Source organism: Trachurus trachurus, assembly GCF_905171665.1.
Source record: "Trachurus trachurus genome assembly, chromosome: 8".
Lineage (NCBI taxonomy): Eukaryota > Metazoa > Chordata > Actinopteri > Carangiformes > Carangidae > Trachurus > Trachurus trachurus.
The window spans coordinates 27,716,048-27,736,112 of NC_139905.1; the positions used below are offsets into that span (position 1 = coordinate 27,716,048).

A 20,065-nucleotide genomic window follows, 5' to 3' on the forward strand; every position below is an offset into this window, starting at 1 on the left:
TTATGGCACTGGTATAGGCCACTGCCTTTACACAGCTTTGTAATGCTCCACAATGACACAGAGGTTATTATTCTTAATTTAATATTAAGGTCATGGTGGGTGGTGGTGAGGGAGTGTCTTTTTAATATTCTGCCTTTCTCACATATGTAAATGTATGGGGCGCACAATGTCACAATACAATGATATATGGTAGATGAGCTGCCAAACAAATGATTTTTTTCAAAATAAGTCTTTCTTATTCTTATTCCCACATGGAAAGAACCTATAGGTTTTATTAATATAGGTTTGAATATGTGACATACATCAAATTGGCCATTTTCATATATACACATGCTAATATATGGTGCATATGCACAGATAGACTGCATAAAGGTTTCATATATATCCTCATGAGGATATATAGGATATATGCGCATATATAAAACCTATATGCAGTCTATCTGTGCATATACACCATATATATTAGCATGTATGCGTATGAAAACGGCCAATTTTATGTATGTCACATATTCAAACCTATGTTAAAACCTATAGGTTCTTTCCCTGTGGGTTCTTATGATGCATTCATACAAAAGCTGTTCCTCATATTAGAGATAGGCTACATGTATGAGATGAAGTGATCAAGTGTTTTGCTCCCCAGGCTGAAATGATAACATCGCCCACACAAATATGTTATGGTGAGATGTTCTGGGTTTGTGTGGCTGTTCATTAGCATTAATGGTTGTGTTATAAGACTTTTAAAATATGAAAATCATATCGCCCCAGGCTTGAGTGAACCACCTCTGTCATCTTCAAGACTTCTGTTTTTGTATGTTATGGGTAGGCTATAGTAAGGTAACACTGTCCTGCTAATTTTAACCATTGACATTAATTGTGTAAATGGCACAGGCTGTCATTACCACAGGAATACTTTATCTTAACTATTGCAAGTGTTTTTTTGTGTTATTTAGGCTATGTTTTTCCGGCTGTGGGAATGGGGCAGTCAGAAAACGGACTCAGTTACAGTTACCGTGTGCCTGTTGCTATTTGCCAATGAAAATACAGAAATAACATCAACAAATATTGACTATGTGGCTCTATCCGAGAGAGGCCTGTGTGCCTTTCACCGAAATCCATTCAGATTCTGCAGCAGTGTGTCTGGATACAATTTGTATTTATTCCCTCTGGGAGGAATTTTTTTTTTTTTTTTTTTTGCTCCATCACATGAATGGACGAACACAAACAAATCCGTCTACGCCAATGGAAACGCGCCGTTATCCACCCGACCAATCAGAATAGGAGGCAACGGCAACATGGTCTCGCCATCAGCCAATCACAAGAGACGGAGATGTGAGGCAGCGCGTCAGCTGTTCTTGTTTTGCTTCTCTTTTCCTTCTTCCTACCCTGGGGACTCCGGGGGGATCCGACCTCTGCAGGATCTGCGCTCAATCCGCCTTTCGATCCGGCTCGAGCGGGGAGAAACCCGGTCCCTCTTGCTTCGAGCCTTCATCTGCTCATCACACGGGCCACATTTCTTCCACATTGGAGCTGTCTTCCGCCGACATCGAGCGAAGAGGAGCAGCCGATCCCAGGCCTCCAATCCAGGGCGGAGGGAGGGAAGGAGGTTGCTGGGAATCGGGATGGAGATCGTGGAGGGGACCGGTGGTTCCGCCGCCGGACCGGACGGACCGGACGGACCGGGGATCGGGTTTGGCTGTGCCTCTTTCAACCAAGACTCCACGTAAGCAAAGCAAAGCAAAGCGGGCGGGTAACAAGCTGAGGCTGAGTCAGCGCGACACAAATCCTGTTTGATTCCTCCCTGAAACTCTAGACACAAATATATACACAGCCTCACCCCGAGCTGCACACACACTAAACACACAGCTGTGTGAAGAAAAAAAACCCAGCAGCAGCAGCAACAACAACAACAGTCCATAGCTACAGGGACATGGCAATCATTCACTTTTCATTTGGAGCACTATTCAGCATTCTGTTTTCTGTGCTCTCCAAAGTTCAGGGGCCTTTGTCTTGGCTTTGGGATAGAGAGTTGAGACTTTTGACTTTAGTCTGAATGTAAATATGGGATTGGTGACATTGAAAAGGTGGGAACTGCATAATACCCATGATATTGAGGTGCATTAAAGTGTTAAGCTTACCAGAGACTCAAACTCAGGGTATCCAGTGGACCAACCCTGCATTTAAACTGTCCAAGCACAAGAGGTCTGATGTTGTGAATTCAAACACTGACTTAAACTAACGTCTAAAGGTCAAGATGTCCCACTTATGCTTCCTCTTCATTGATTTCGGTTAAGGGTTGTTGGCCACATTGCAAGTGTTGCAATGGGGGGGGGGGGGGTCAGTACTGAAAGGACTGAATTCATAAACAGCCAGAGTGGCAGCAGACATAAGGGCCGTTGCTAGGAATTCTGGGCCCCCTTAAAGAATACTAAAGTGGGCCCCTATACCCCCTGACTTTTCCTCTTACTTTCTTAGACTACATATGTATTATCATTTTTTATTTAGTCTACCGTACTTTGTTTTGATGCTATTATTGCAGCATTACTATGAGTATTAGACAGGGTCTTATGCAGAATAATTCAGTCATACAAAGATTAGACTACTGTGGTTTTTTTGTGGACCCTACTAGTCGCTGGGCCCCTAGAATTATCATCACCTTTCTCCCCTATACAACGGCCCTGGACATAAAGCATCAAGTCAGACTCAGACTCAGAAAACTTTATTAATCCCACCAGAGGCAATTGGTTTCAGCAGCTTGCATACTGGCACAGTACAACAACACAGTACACAATAAATACATAGGGAATAAGTTAGAATAAATAGTCAGACCATCAGGTGGCAGCCTATGGCAACTGAAGCCATAAGCACCTCGGCAAACGATGTCAGACATAAACATTCACAGAAAAACAGTAGTTGTGCGCACATCCAGTCCTATTTTAGACCAGGTGCCGGATAGAGAAAAAGGAAAAAAGAAAAAAGAGAATATCCGCACACTGGATCAAGGCTCCCATATATTTATTGGGTGAAGAGAAATGGCGTGACAGGTAGCAGGCGGCCTGATGACATCACAACTCTGTCATTAATTTGACGGGCAGCTTCAGGTGGGCCATATATGGTATTTGGTGTCTTAAACCTCCAAATAGTGTTCATCAGACTTTATGTATTTTGTTGTGTTGTTGTTCTGTTATCAACTGTTATCTCATGTCTTTGTGTATATCTTTTAAACACTTGGCCTGTATATCTGTGTACATTGTGTTGTGTAACATTTATTGTACACTTTATGACCTCTGTGCATACTAAGTGGCTTATAATTGCCCATATATGGCCAACCTGACAGAGGTGTGATGTCATCAGGCCTTCAGCTCTGGAAAAAATTAAGAGACCACTTTCACAAATGTTTCTTAAAAGCATCTCTACATGTATGACAGTCATTCTTTTCTCTCTTTTTTTTTAATTTTTATTCCAACATAAACACAACTCATTCTACTTAATGAGACACTGATGAGGTCATCACCTGAACCACATCTGATTTTGTAGATTATAAAAACCACTGCTAGGATTAAACATTGACATTATCCCACAAAAACTGATGTATAAACTCTTCTTGAGTTAAAATATTCTTTCTGTGTTGTTTAGGAATAAATGTGAACATGTTTTCTTTGCATTATTATTATTCAAGGTCTGAAAAGACTTGATATTTTTGTTATTTAGACCAGTTTAGTCAATTTTAAAAGCTCTAAATGACAATATGTTTATTTCAATTTTGGGAGAAATGTTGTCGGTAGTTGATAGAATAAAACATTTTTTTTTTTTAATTTTACTCCAACACATACTGTACATATAAATAGTAAAACCAGAGAAACTGATCATTTTGGGGCTGGTCTCTTATTCTTTTCCAGAGCTGTATATGCCTGCTACCTGTCACACCATTTCTCTAGTTGCCTGAGGAAGACATCAACATTCAGACAGATGCTTCATGTGTAATAAGCTCCACTTGTGTGACTGACACATTTCCCATTTGATTAAATGACGAGTAAATTCAAGATAAGATAAGATTATTGTGAGTTTTACATATATTTTCCACGCTCTCACTTACAGTAATAATCTGTCAGAAAGCTGCAAAACACACACTCATTTTGTTCTACAGCAGCAGTGGAAATATTTTTCACTATATATTGTGTAGTGCTGCAGGTTTCCTCCTGTTAAAAGACAGGATGAGACAGGACAGGAATGAAGGCAGGTGGCCATTATGAAAATGACTGGTGTTTAAAAAAAAGTGTCAGTTTAAACATCATCTGTTAAGAACCATAGTCATCTGAGTCAAGGGCGGCAGGGCAGCGACAGGAAGCTGCAGAAAGTATGTGAGCCTGATTTGAACCTGGACCACGTAGCTCTACAGAGTGAGCCACCAGAGACCGGTTCATTTAAACCACATCTCAGGGTGTACCTCACCAGCCACAATTATCACTTAGAGCATGTGTGTAAATTTTAACTTACTGAATTTTAAACAAATTCGGCCCTTCTTAACAGCTGATGCAGCCAAAACCTACCTCTTTTGTTTGATCTTTTCTCATATTGACTATTGCTTCACAAACTGGGCATTTGTAAGCGCTTCAGTCTTAAAACCCATAGAACAGCTGTATAACAGAGCAATTAAGATATAGGACAGAAAACCAAACTCCTATCATCATTGTAAGGTTTTGGAAAAGCATAACTTTTTAGACTTCGAAAACTTGACTGTGTTTAAAAATGTTTGTTTCATATATAAGTGCCTACACGGATCAGTACCAACTCCTGTAAAATAACTTATCCATAAAAAAAGTCTCACAGGACCGAGCACCAGATCAGGCACAAGAGGTGACCTTGAGATCACCCACAGAAGAACCACTTCTGGCCAAAATGTTTTATCTATAAAAGGTGGACAAAGCTGGAACAAACTCCCAGCCACAATTAGAGAGAGCAGCACTTTTACCATGTTCAAGGGAAAACTAAAAGCAAAGCATGGTTAGGCCGGTGCATATTCTCATTTGAAACAAATTTGAAACAAAGCATGGTTACAAGCAAAGCAGACATGTGACCACCTGTAACTTGTATATAACAACTGTCGGGGCACCATTTGAGTTTTTATTTTTCAGTTAATTGTACACAATGTTATTTTGTGTACGTCATTTTTGATTCTAGAAGTACTTACATAATTACAATTATGTATTACATTTCGTGCAATATCTACACACTCCTGGTTGTGCAACTGGGTGTAATGGGCATCGTGCAATACAACCTGGCACTTTAATCTGATTAAACCGTGCAATACAACTTGGTACCTATGCACTCCTGCACTTTAGCATGCACTTGTCACTTTAACCCAGCACTTTTGCACTTTATCTCTCAGAAACTCTTATGGTCCCCCTACCCATGGAACGTGTTTGTCAAAATGTCAATGTTTTATTTCGTTATAGTCGTCTTGTTGTCTGCATTATTATGTTGTCTATATTATTATGTGTATTGTCACTGTACTGTTTTTTATGCTATGGGACTCCGGACGGAAATTAGCATTGTTGCTACAATCCGGCACATTTACATGTTTTTATGTTCATTAATGTGCACTGTCCCATCCAAATAAACAAATAAAGTAAAGTAAAGGAGATACCTTTTTCTTTTTCTTTTTCTTTTTCTTAATTTATTTGTTTATTTGAATGGGACAGTGCGCATTAATGGACAAAAACATGTAAATGTGCCAGATTGTAGCAAGGTGCTAATTTCCATCCGGAGTCCCAGAAACATAAAAACAGTTCAATAACAGTACACATAATAATGTAGACAACACAAAAAGACAAAAAGGTGACTATGACAATGAAGAACATATTGATAAACACGTTCCACAGGTAGGGGGACCATAAGGGTTTTGTTCTCGGAGATAAAGTGCATAAGTGCTGGGTTAAAGTGACGAGTGCAAAAGTGCATAGGTACCTTTGTCATAACAGGTTTCACCACTAGGTAGTGACACGAGTCCATAAACAAAGGAATGTTTGCACTGGAAATACTGAGAGGAATTGTACTGTGTGTGTGTTGCAGGTCACTGGCCTTGGGAACAAAGACTGGCTACAAACTCTTTTCTCTGACCATGGTGGATAAACTGGACTGCATCCATGAGAGTGGTAAGTATGGATCTACTGTGGGAGAAACATCTGTCCACATTTAACTGAGAACACACTTAAAGGGATAGTTCAACATTTTGGCAAATTTGCCTTTCACCATAATCCCTACAATCATAGCAGTAGGCGCATCACCTTTAATTATCGGTGCATGTTGTTTTGAGATCAGCGGGGCAGAGACGTGAGCTGCTCAGTGAACACAATGGAGGTGAACGGTACAGGTCCCCTGTCCCTCATCAAACTCATCAAATACACAATCCAACAACTCCAAAACGCTCTGGTGGACAAGTTGTGACCTGCACATTCACCACGCTATGAGATAATCATGTATAATTACTGTATGTAACATTACGACACATGAAGCAAATACTCAGAACGACTTTGCCTCGAAAACAACGCCGTCTCATAATGTCACATGATTATTTCATAGCGTGGTGAATGTGAGTTTGATGAGGGACAGGGGACCTGTTCCGTTCACCTCCGTTGCATTAGCTGAGCAGCTCACGTCTCTGCCACATGGATCTCAAAACAACAAGGTAATGAACCTACGCCTATGGCAACAGGCAAATTTGCCAAAATGTTGAAATATCCTTTTAATGTAAAACATTCTGTTGTGGCATAAACTAAAACTGAAACCATGAACTTCTTCAGGTTCAGTATATATCACCATTCAAACACACGGTCATTCAAAGTGTTTAACAGAGACAGAAACACAGTCACAATAGAACATTAATGTGACCCAAATATACAGACTATTTAAGAACAATAAAAGTACATTTAAATAAATTAATGTGTAAAATATTTATATCACCATTTTTAAATGGGGGTTGTATATTGACAAAAGAGATTATCAACAAGCAATGAGCTGTTTTGTTGGTGTTTATAGTCAAGTCTTTAACTATACCAAGAGTCCTGCTTTGTTCTTTTGGGTTTTGGTGTGATGGATTTAACGTGTGCACCGGCTTGTAGTCTCTTCTTTGGGGCCAAAAACAATCATTTCAGTAACAACTGTAGTCTACACCAGCTGAGAGACGGCAACCAGAGGCACAGAGGATTCCCTTCCCCTCCCCGTTATTCATGCAGTCCACTTGTGTGTGACTTCATACTCTTATTTAGCAGAAACGTCATTAAATCTTCTGGTTTCCTCCAAATTCATTTTAAGGTCTAAAAGTAGTTGGATGTTCAGACGTTCAGAAGGTCAAGCTGGCTGTAATTACACCAGAAGAAGGGGGGAGTTTCTAGCTTCCTGTCAGCCTCTGTGGGAGTGTGGGGCTTTTCCATGCACTGAATGACTGGCAGCATAACCTCAGCCTCACTCTGTTTCCTTCTGATGATCATCTTGTTGGTGTGTGGGTGGGAGTCCTGACTCAATCACTCCGAAACACATCTGTAAACTTAGAAGCATCATGTTTGTTGGAAGCACTGCACTGACTCATTTGAGTTTGTATTGTGTATCAGCTGTTTTCTGGCCTTACCTCTGTATGGTGATCCTCACTGCTTAATGGTCTGAGGGTGTTCTTTACCTTGGGGTGACGTCATTCAAAAAAAAAAAAAAAAAGTTCAGCTCTGGGGAAAAAATTCATTGAATTGAAACTCATAGTACAAAAAGTGAGGTGACAGTTAACAGTGCTTGCAGTTTGATATAATGGATATAATTATAATGGTGCTTCGTAGGAAAATGCCTTTTAGCTGCATAGGTTTTTTTGAGTTCATTTCATTTCATTTATTGGATCTCCATTAGCTCCAGCACATTAGCATAGCTATTCTTCCAGGAGTCCATACAAAATTGTCTATTATATTCTTCCAAGTCCATCAAGGAAAAAACAAAACAAAAACAGCTAATACAGTCACAACACATAGATACACAAGACACAATACACCACTTGTACAATACAATTAAGAATCAGTAAATACATGCAAGGGGAAAACAATATAGCAAAACATAAGACACAAACAGATACCAAAATAGTAATCTCACGGGGCTGGGAAGAGAACAGGCACTATATCATATAGCATATACCAACTCCTTCATGCACCTGCACAATTTTACTGCAGCTGCGACATTAGAAGAAACTGTTTGAACAAGAATGTTTATCTCTCTTTGGAATCTATTAACACAATATAAAGTGGCAACGAATTCCACTCTAGGATGGCTCTGAACAAAACAGATTTCTTCATCACATTAGTGTTGGCTTTAGGCAAAGTAAACCTCCCTTCAGCAGCATGTCTTGTCGGGTAATTAAGTCGACTCCACTGATGTGAGAACAAACAATACAAAAAATGTGGAAACTTATTTACAATAATATTCCTGAGCAAGTTCAACAAAACGTAAGTTTCTTTGGGCGACAGTTAGCCAACCCAGTTGCTCATGCATAGAGTATGTGCCACATTGGTTCTGGTGGAGCACTGTAATACACAGCGTGCTACTTTATTTTGTGCCACTTGTAATTTATTTAGATCCTTCATTGAAGCCCTTGGAAAACAATCATCTAGCTGTGACAGAACTAATGCATTTGCAACTTGTTTGGCGATATCTTGTGGTATCATTTTTAACACTCTTTTTCCCATTGAGACCCCTCTTCTTATTTTATTCACAATATTATCTATATGTTTTGACCATGTTAAAAGTTGATCAACAGTTACGCCTAGAAGTTTAGTGTCATAAACTTGTTCAAAAGGAATATTATTAATTTCCAGTGCCAAGGAAGGTACATCACTCAGCAAATACCTTGACCCAATCACAATAGACTTAGTTTTTCCCACATTCAGGACCAGTTTGTTTTTAGCTACCCATTTATTTGATTGAGTTGACTGCGCTAATCGCTGTTGTTTCCCCTGCAGAGACTCCAGATGTCTACATCGTGGAGCGTCTCTTCTCCAGCAGTCTGGTCGTTGTGGTGAGCACCTCCATGCCACAGCGTATGAACATCTACCACTTTAAGAAGGGGACAGAGATCTGCAACTACAGCTACCCCAACGACATCCTTGCTGTCAAGCTGAACAGACAGGTGAGCTCATTTTCTACCCCCTGCTAATGAGCACATGCAGGATGGGGGGCAATTATTTCAGTACTTACATAGAGTGCCTTTCAACAACAAGGAAGGAGCCTGTTTGACTGAGAAGCTAACCATTAGCATTAGGTTCTGTCAGTAGGAGCCATAAGCATCATAGTGACTTGATAACACATACAGATGCAACATTATAAGAGAAATGCATGATTATAACTGTTATTTTAGTTTGGGCAGATAATCTGGACAATTTAGTGATTTACAGATATTTATTGGAACTCAGAGTTTGAAACCAGTCCAATCCCAGACAAACTGAGCAGTCTGATCATTTAAACATAACGCTGTTACACACTGGACAAGCAAGACGATGGATAGAGGTATGTTCCTGTTGGCCATTGGTATGTTTAACCCTAACTAACTGAAAAACCAGTTCAAATCTTAATGTAACGTTGTCATGGTAATGGTGGCTTGAGTGTAGGACAAGAGCAGGATGGAGGCTCTGATGTTCAACTCTCATATAGTTGTATCCAGGACTGGCTCAACATAGTGGGGTGTAGTATAAGGTGTATAATGTTAATGTAATGGCTCTGGCCTGGCTGCTCATTCTACAGCAATTACTATATATAAAGATGGACAACATGACAGCTCCCTTAAAGGGATAGTTCAACATTTTGGCAAATTGGCCCATTGCCATAATCGCTATAGTCATAGCAGTAGGTTCGTTACCTTTATTTGTCGGTGCAAGCTGTTTTTAGAACGGCGGAGCAGAGACGCGAGCTGCTACGCTATGGAGGCTAATGGGATTTATCGGTTTCCCTCATCAAACTCATCAAATACACAATCCAACAACTCCAAAACACTCTGGTGGACAAGTTGTGACCTGCACATTCACCACGCTATGAGATAATAATGGAACGTTACAAGACAGAGTTGTTTTCAAAGTCAATTCATGCAAAACCACTGATGCACACTTGTCCACGAGAGCGTTTGTTAATCGTAATACCGCGATTATTTCTCTGACAATAATCGTACAAAGAAAATCTAGTATAATCACGACATCCCTATTGTGAACAGTTTGGATGTTGTTATAACACATTTCTAATGAGTGGGTTTTCACTGACTCATGATCACCTGACACCTGTTGTGTCTTGCAGAGACTTGTGGTGTGCCTTGAAGAGTCCATTTATATCCACAATATTAAAGACATGAAGCTGCTCAAGACTCTGCTCAACACTCCGTCCAACCCCTCAGGTAAGACACACCGTGTAGTACCAGAGATAGGAGCTGTGAGAAAATGCTGATTTTCAGGGCAGTTATTCTTTATTATAGTTTATTTTCTATATGAATATTTTCTGTCCTGCAGGTCTCTGTGCTCTGTCCATCAATCATTCCAACTCCTACCTGGCATATCCCGGCAGTGCCACCATCGGGGAGATCATAGTGTACGATGCCAACAATTTGGTAAGCGACAAGTGTTGTGCTACTGTACCATCTGTCGCCCTCAGTGTATTGGCTTTTGTGTACATTTTGTGTAGCCAACAGTATGGGTTAAGCCGGTGCATATTCTCAGTATGGGTTATTACAGAAGCGTATTGCATTCACTTGAGTAATTTATTTTTTGGTTTGTTTTTCGGGTTTATTATTTCTGTTTTTCAGAGTAATTTATTTTTTGGTTCTGTTTTTTTGAATAATTTATTCAGTTTTTCGGACTAATTTTTTTTCTGTTTTTCGTGGTACTTTTTTTCTGACTTAACGAGATTTCAGAATCTCGCGAGAAGCTCCCACCTGCAAGTAATGTTTAACCCCTAACCCCTAACCAAAAAATAAATTACTCCGAAAACAGGATTTTTTTTTTTATTCAAGTGAATGCAATACGCTTCTGTAGGTTATAGAGCTAGTGTTGTAATGTCCTTAGATTCACATTGTGTATAAGATCTAACAAATGAGAAATTGAGGTTCTATTAACTAGGACATGAGATACAAGCAATGGGGTCTTTTGTGAGAAAAACCTTTGTTGCTACACACGTGTGTTATTTTCTCACAGGATCCAGCTCTCATTGTGCTGCTGTTGGCAGGTCAAACTTACAGTATAATATTCTTAACTTTCACCATGTTCAGATCATCTCAGGTTTCTTTTTTACCTGGAAATGCAGCAGTAGACCCCGGTCACACGCTGTCTGTCCATGTAAACTGAGCCAGGAAGAGAACGCCTCCCTGTGCTCTCTGTTGCTTCATCTGGCATCCAGGACTGAAACAGTTCAGCTTGTTTCTGTCACGACAGAGTATTGTTCATGGAGTCACGTGGAAATACATAGGCTGCATGCAGGCATGTTTGCACATACATCAAAAGAAAAACTACGCATTTAAAGTTCACACCCAAAGAATACATGGGAATATTTTATCTATAGTACCCAGCATCACAAATTTACACATTTGCCTAAAGATTTCTAAACATCTGGATAGTACATGACTCCGGTGTCTTAAGACCAAACTGTCAGAAAACCTTAAAAGGAGATATGTTTAAGATCAGGAATGAACTGCCACTGTTAATCCAATCCAATCCACTTTATTTATAAAGCACATTTTCAAAACTAAAAGTTTACCAAGGTGCTGGTACCAAGGAATGAATACATTAAAAAAAAGAAATAAAATAAGATTAAAAATACAATAAAATGATAATAAAAAGACAAACAAGAACAGAGATCACACTCTCACAACTCACAACTCTCATGCTATCCTGTAGTGTAATACCACTTTGTGACACTAGATGTTGTGTGAGCCAGTGTATTCTATCTATCTATCTATCTATCTATCTATCTATCTATCTATCTATCTATCTATCTATCTATCTATCTATCTATCTATCTATCTATCTATCTATCTATCTATCTATCTATCTATCTATCTAGTAACTGTCCTTCTTTCTGTGCCTTGGTCATTTCAGAGCACAGTCACGATGATCCCAGCTCACGACAGCCCTGTGGCAGCTCTCACCTTCAACACGCCGGCCACCAAACTTGCCAGCGCCTCAGAGAGAGTAAGAAAGACCCACCAGAGACCACCGTCTGTCCCAGGTCTCACACAAACTGTAGAAGAAGGAACAAGAGCTATAGTCCCACAGTGGCAGGCCATGCAGCCAACTCTGTAGTCTTTTTAATGCTGTGTATGGTTCAGAGAATGAATCGATAGGCTACATTTCCACAGATCATTCATCATTCTGCCAGTTCATGTAAACAATAGTAAATATAGATCCTCTCTGTCTACAGGGCACTGTCATCAGAGTGTTCTCCATCCCAGAAGGCCTTCGTCTGTTTGAGTTCCGCCGGGGGATGAAGAGGTCAGACTGTGTTCATATCAGACAAATCAGCATGCCTGATTATTTAGTGATCTGTGTTGGCTTAGATCCCCAATCAGTTTAAAGGGATACACCAACATTTTTTTTCGTGTCTTGCCTCACTCCCGAGTCCATGACCAGCAGATAGACACCATCCTTTCAACTGTGCGTGCAGTAACAAGGGAGATAGAGCCGTATCACCCATAATTAGCTTAGCTCAAACGCTGGAAGTTCATAGGTAGTGTTAGCCTGCCTCCTACCCGAGCCGAAATCAGCAGTCAGAAGCTGATTTCATTTTAGCTCTAAACTCTGTAAATATATCACTTTATCGACATTTCAAACATTTTTAGGTGAGAAAGTAGCCGTTTAGATCAGCAGTGTGTCGTTAATTTGTCTAAATACCAGCTGTTTACAATTTCGTTGGGACGAATTTGGCGCTACTCAAGCTAGCCGTTGTGACCAACGCACTTCTGGTTACTTTCACAAAATAAAAACACCCGTTGCCCTTTACATACAGAAAACCATGACATAGAATTTGTGCTTTCACTTTGAAATAGGAAGCTAACCTACCCTCGATGTAGCTAGCTTGAACCAAAATAAACCTTCTTTGCTCTCGATCTCGTCCCGTTACCGGCATTTGACCGCTCAAGATGCCTTACCGGAGAGTTTTGTCAGCTCTGAGACGAAGATCGGCCCGCCGGTTTCCGTTTAGAGTTGCTGAAGAGTTTCTCTGATGACTTTAGGTGAGGCAGGCTAACACTACCTATGCACTTAATTACGGGCGATACGGGCTCTCCCTTGTTACTGCACACACAGTCGAAAGGATGGTGTCTATCTGCTTATCATGGACTCGGGAGTGAGGCAAGACAGGAAAAAAATGTTGGCGTATCCCTTTAATGTCCTACTATCAGAATATAGTGACAGTTCCAGCAAATATGACTGAATAATTGTTACCAAGTGAAGCTTTAAGGCTGACAGACTGGCTTTGTGACTGATGAGGTCAGAATTCTATGATAATAGCTCACTAATGGGGAATGATAATTATCCGCGTTGTATGTATTTTTTATGTTTATGTGTGTTGTGGCTTTCTTTCTGCAGGTACGTCAACATAAGCTCTCTGTCCTTCAGCCATGACGGCCAGTTCCTCTGTGCTTCCAGCAACACAGAGACGGTGCATATCTTTAAACTGGAACAACTTGGACCAAGGTACACACACACACACACACACACACGCACCTACAGAACCTGTCAGTCAATGTCCACTGCAAGGTAATAGTTTTAAAATTTCCATTAGTTTTTATTCAGTTTTTTAGTTTGCTTCTTTTTTTTAAATTTCAGTTTAGTTTTAGTTAGTTCAACAAGTGATTAAACAGTTTTAGTTTTTCAGGTTTTAGGAGAAAGCCTCTGTCAGACCTCTGAAGATGAACTTTTCCCCTTTTAGTTGCATCCCATAATGTTCCTGTCAGTCCTCACCACATTACATCACTCTTATCTACCTGTGGGTTGTACTCCAAGTCGTCCCATATTGAGCTGTGACATTTTCTTCATGCAACTTTAGACATCTCTAAGAAAACTACAACTAAGCTGATGTTATCTGACATTCACTTTAGTTAAATTGACATTTTTATTTTTATTTCAGTTTAACTAAATTATTTTTTCACTGCTACTTTTACTTTTAGTCTTAGTTTTAGTTCATTATAATAACCCTGGTCCACTGGTGTAAATCCAGTTGGATGACGACCTACTGTAGGTTTGACATGAGCTTGTTGGCCCGTCCACAGTGGAGGCGACGAGGCTGCCACCTGGACAGCCTACATGGGGAAGATGTTCTCAGCAGCCAGCAGCTACCTCCCTGCTCAGGTATCTGGTATGATGAGCCAGGACCGAGCCTTCGCCACCGTTCACCTCGTCTCATCTGGACAGAAGAACGTCTGCACCCTGGCAATGTGAGCCTCTCTCTGCTCTTTAGAAATTAGGGGCTGCACTCTGTCAAGTTGTCATTGTTTTTTTTGTTTTTTTTTTTCCAACAAAGAACAGTGGATTACTTATTAGGAGTCACAATATGAAAACAAAACACTAAAACACTTACAATTCTAGACAACAAAGACTCAGAAACATAATTACAAATTAGACATAATGTATGTAAATAACAAAAAAAAAAACATGAATTTGGCCCAAACATAAATAGACACAGATTCCAGGATAAAAAGAGAATCATATGATAAGTCAACTAAATTGGACCACAGCAATAGCTTTAGACCAATTGAGTATAGTTTCAGGTTTAGCATTATTAATCCTGGCTGTTGACCTTGCAAGAAGACAGACATCAAAAAACAATAAGAGCCAGGTTCTCTTAAAATCTGTGATAGGTTCAAACCTATTCTTAATAATTGTAGTTTTCTTGGCAGCCGTAGAAGCTGGCTGCTGCTAGTATTATTCTTTTCTGCTGAAATGAAACTAAAATGTTGGGATTAGATCCAATAAGATATAGAATGGGACATAAGGGAAGAACTTTATCTATAATAGTGTTAATAGTATCATTTATATATTTCCAAAGAGGTTTGAAGTTGTCATTGTTTATGTGTATGTGTGTGTGTCTCAGAAAGAACCTGTTGTCTGATAAATCTGATACCAGATCCGATAGAAGGGGGGGACTGGAATAAAGTCCATGTCTGTGATCCTAAAAGCTGTAACAGAAACTCAACCTGATGTTTCAGGATCCAAAAACTTCCACGGCTGCTGGTGGCAACGACCAACGGCCAGCTGTTCATCTATAACGTGGATCCACTGGATGGAGGCGAGTGCACACTGGCCCACAAACACAGGTGAGGGTTAGGAATCATGAGCGACACATAATTCATAGATCTGTTTCTCAACAAACACTGCCTCATTCACATCCAGTGTTCTTATTTCAGTTATTATTGAAAGCATTCATAGTAGAGTTTTGCTCTCTTCCTCTTCCTCTCTCAGGCTGTTTGGTGTTGACGACGACCAAGATGAAAATACCGAGTCAGAAAGCTCAGAGGTCACAGGGCCGACACAGACCTGTCCATCCTATGCTGCAACAGCTGCCTTACCAGCGTCTGGACCTGTCACTGCGACCCTCACTGGTTAGTGGTCACCAGCACTCTGCATGAAGGCTTAAATGGGGGGGTTTGTCAGTCTGACTTGACTTCTGTGTCTTGCTGTCACTTCATTTTGGTACCATGGCCTTACAATGAACCTTAAACATCGACTTCAAACTTCACAAAATAAGGCAATAAGAATCATCCTGAATCTCTCCAAGAGAACCCACTTAGACTCTGCCCATTTTGATAGGATTGGATGGTTAAAAGTACAAGATCGAGTCTCTCTGTTACGTCCACAGGATCGTTCTTGAACATGTTCCTTACTACTTCATTAATTATTTTAATCGGGTTACTGAGGTCCATACGCACTCTACCAGGGGCGGTTTGACAGATTTTGTGGGAAAAGAGTCTTTTCTGTACGTTGGAACCATCCTGTGGAATCGCTTACCCAGAACTCTTAAGTCTTTTAGCAGTACAGAAAGGTTTAAAAAAGAACTGAAAAAATGGCTCAGACACCAATCATAGTACTTTTACAGTATGTATGTATAAATCTCTTGGACTACTGTGATTTGTGATATTGTTTGTAGGGACCACAATGGAAATAAGCCCTGTGGCTTTATTGTGTTATCCCGACCTTCTGTTTTAACTATGGTGCAGAAATGTATCATGTTTTATAAGAAAGTGTCAAATAAAATCAACCAATCAATCAATTGTCAATCTGCAACAATGGAGCTTGATGAGGAATGTGAAGATGTTTTGAAAAGCTCCCTATCCTTTAACTTCGTCTTGATGACTTACAAACATCAGGAATGTGAGGGCAAGCACAGACCAGATCAAGTCACCCACTACGGCCCTGATACCCAAGAGCTTTTATGCTGCGTTTGAGACAAGTCGGAACTCGGATCTTTCCCAGTTGAAAACTCAGAGTTCTTACTTCAAAGCGTTCGAGATGCACCAGGTCTGAATAACCAAAAACATGGCGGACCGGGACAAACGTTGAATTTAAAGGGCTTCACGTAAGGCATAAAAACATTACAAAGGGCACAAAACAATTTAAAAAAGAATGTTTTAATGTACTTTGGCATTTAAATGCATTTTATTTGATGTTTTAGCATTGACTGTGTGCCTCTGCACAGGTTAAGCATTACAGCAGCTAGAAGCCCCTAATGCATAATGTTATCTTTTCAATGTAAAGTGGCTCATGTTAAAATGCTGCACATGAATCATGAGGGTTGTTCTTATGGTCTGTTTGTCTCATGTGTTTGGATCCAGGCTTCTCTGAAGACGGTGGGGCGAAGAAAGGCGAAATCATTCCAGAACACGAGTTTGCTGCTGGACCTGTGTGTCTGGACGATGAGAATGAGTTTCCTCCCGTGAGCATCCAGAAGTCTTAACTGTCAGCTACGTATAGCTAGATCTGCTACAACAGTAATGTATTAGCATCAAATCCTCCACATTACAGACTAACTGCTTCTCTGTGGCAGACTGGTGGCAGACTAACCTTGCTCACTTTCACATCAAAATCAATCTTCACTGCTCAGGTCTGCTCAACTTTGAAAACTAAATTTTTGCATGAATGATTTGGATAATTTGCATCAGAGTCTGACGGCTGTAAATACACAAATCAGCTAAATGTGGGCTAAATGCTATCTATCTTTTATCATATCAGCATTTAGGAATGATCTGTATTCCTGAATAGATTTTTATAGGGATATTTCAACATCCAGAAGAGAAGCCGTGTGGACTGAGCTCAGAGAGCTGCTCACACCAGACATCCTATAATGTGTCTGAGGTTAAGCAGCTCTATAAGGAGGAATGGTCCAAATTCCTACTGAACATCCAGCTGTGGTCAGCAGCTACAAGAAGAGCTGGTTTCAGAGGAGGTTCAGCAAGTTATCAAAGCCAAAGTCAGGACTGTGAATGTTTAATGGCCCAGTTCAATAAAGACAAGATCAGCTTAATTGCACTGTGCCTGTCTGCATATGACCTAGATGAAGATCGGATCACACTTTATGACCAGTAAATGCAGAAATGCAAGTCATTCCAAATGGTTCACTGTCTTGTTGCTGCTGGAGTTGATCAAAGCACATGTGACAGAAATGTATCTTGCTTGGTTCCTGTATTTTCTTTTCAAGGGATATTTCAACATTTTAGCAAATTTGCCGATTGCCATAATACCTACAGTTTTAGGAGTAGGTTCATAACCTTTAATTGTCGGTGCAAGCTGTTTTTAGACCGGTGGGGCAGAGACGCAAGATGCAACTCCAAAACACTCTTGTGGACACTATGAAATAATAACGTATAATTATGTAACATAACGACATATGAAGAAAATACTCTAGTTGCGTTTGAAATCACTCCGCCCAGCTGCTGTGTCTGGGAATTTAGTTTCAGCTACACATTTGCCTTGAAAACAACTCTGTCTCGAGTGTTTTAGAGTTGTTGGATTGTGTATTTGATGGGTTTGATGAGGAAAAGACGGAAATACCATTTGCATCCGTAGCGTTAGCTGACCAGCTTGTATCTCTGCCCCGCTGATCTAAAAACAGCTTGCACTGACAATTAAAGGTAACAATACTGCTATGACTATAGGGGTTATGGCGATAGGAACATTTGCCAAAATGTTGAGATATCCCTCTTCATTTAACAAATCCTGTCGACTGAACTAACAGGTGTGTCCGTGTGTCTTGGTAGATTAACTGGTGCCGCGACGGGACTGGAGGTGGCCAGGGGAGACGCTCATGAAAGTGTAGAAGGACAGATGGACAAACGGACAGACAGGCGCCGGCAAGAGATGAACAGCAAAAAAAAGTCTTTCAGGGTGCCAAGTTAATTTTATTTTCTCTTTAAATGAAAAAAAAAGAACATTAACATTGAAGTTGACACAGCAACAAATCACTGACCAAGAAGTAGAGGTCAAGTCAGTTCAATAAGCATAAACATTTTATGAAAATATGAGGTGCATGCTGGAGCGTAAATATAACCACAATTTTTTATAGCTTCATTACTTGACAAATATTTTATTAAGTTGCATTATTGTAGCAATATTGTTATTTTTTCTCATAGATAATATCTAATACTGTATTACAAATAGTTTTTGATTTTTATTCTGTATTGTATTTTAATGCATTGACATACTGTATATTAAATGTGTCTGTGTTTGCCTTCTGCATACACGTCAGGAGGTGTGTACGTACTGTATGTTTGTTTGCACCTATTATCATTTGTAAAAGAGTAAAAGTATTTTGCTAATTGCACAAAACCAAAACAAGTCAAAGAAACAAAGAAATAAACTCAGTATGGAGGAAGAACAAGCCTATGCAATGCAAAGAATCTGTCTTGTTTCATGTCATGTTTGTTTTTCATGTGTGTATGTACCAGAGGTTAGACACATGTCACAGGTCAAACATTTCATAACATTTACAGCCTCTTAAAGATGTTCACATGTGAAAACTGCATATTAAGTTGTCCATACACTGATACACTGACCTTTAGACATTGTGTGACTGCCCACATTCAGGGAGCTGTGACAGACTAATACCTGGGTGTGGATGTTGAAACCATTAAGCCCAGGTAAGTGTGAGTAAGAAGGACATAGTGCAAAAACCTTCCACTGAGACCAAGAAACAAGCCTACCCAGTGTTCTACCCAGAGTGCTGCCTGGCCACACAACATTATTTAAGAATATGCATCATGTAAACCAGTGGTTCCCAACCTTTTTTGGCTTGTGACCCCATTTTTGACATGACAAATTTCTGGCGACCCCGCAATCATGTGACTGCACATCAATCAAGATGTGCCAGCTCATATTTTTATATGCTGCATTTTATTTGAACTCAGCCTATATTCGGGAAAGTGAAAGTATAGAAAACATTTGTTTAAGATTGTGTGTAGTGTTTTTTATCATACTTTTAAAAAAGAATAATAATTAGTTCTTTTTTCAATTAGACATTTCAGGCGATCCCATTTGAATTCCAGGCGACCCCAAGGTTGAAAAACACTGATGTAAACACAAGATGTGGCATGTGCAATGCACCTGAGCAGTGTGGAGTCTGAAAAGGCCCCCAGGTAAGAATCTGTCATTGTAGCAGTAGCCAGTCTCAAAGAGGCATGTCATAACATTGGCTATTGTTGACTAGTCATTGCTGCTGAACTTTATCTACTGTTGCATCATTAGGACATTGATTGACAGTGGAGGAGTTGGCTGGGATAGTTTTTTCTCCCGTGAGGAGCATAGGGTGTGGTTGATTACATGTATTAAGATTAAAACATTTTTTTAAAAGATTAAAGATACTCATAAAGCACAGAGCTAAGTAAATGGACTTTCACCTGGTGAAATAGGACCACACTTGGGAATGTAAGACACAGGGTGGAAGAATTATCTTTTAAACTGCGAGATTCAGCTCTATTATCCTGTGATCAGCTCCATCCAGTCTAAAGTCAACCAGCCTGACACTTTTATGACTAACATGCTCCCATTTCTGTTTTGCTTTTTTTGTTTTTTTG

At 40.0% G+C, this 20,065-nt stretch overlaps 2 protein-coding genes across 5 annotated transcripts in view; both read left to right on the forward strand.

Annotated features, from left to right (window-relative positions):
- The window catches only part of LOC310990612 (histone acetyltransferase KAT7-like), a 384,780-nt gene that overhangs the window by 328,717 nt on the left and 35,998 nt on the right, over window positions 1–20,065 (forward strand). The window lies entirely within an intron of this gene.
- Window positions 1,355–18,867, forward strand: wipi1 (WD repeat domain, phosphoinositide interacting 1). 3 transcript variants are annotated; one of them, XM_083977237.1, is made up of 13 exons: window positions 1,355–1,720; window positions 6,070–6,152; window positions 8,991–9,157; window positions 10,312–10,408; window positions 10,521–10,618; window positions 12,102–12,194; window positions 12,424–12,494; window positions 13,590–13,697; window positions 14,273–14,437; window positions 15,209–15,316; window positions 15,462–15,601; window positions 16,832–16,992; window positions 18,254–18,867. In XM_083977237.1, the coding sequence occupies exons 1-12, from the start codon at window positions 1,620–1,622 to the stop codon at window positions 16,951–16,953; spliced, it is 1,353 nt and encodes a 450-aa protein (XP_083833363.1). In that variant the 5' UTR covers window positions 1,355–1,619; the 3' UTR covers window positions 16,954–16,992; window positions 18,254–18,867. The 3 variants fall into 3 exon arrangements, with proteins under 3 accessions (XP_083833363.1, XP_083833364.1, XP_083833362.1); XM_083977238.1 differs by having other exon boundaries at window positions 16,832–16,987; XM_083977236.1 differs by having other exon boundaries at window positions 16,832–16,932.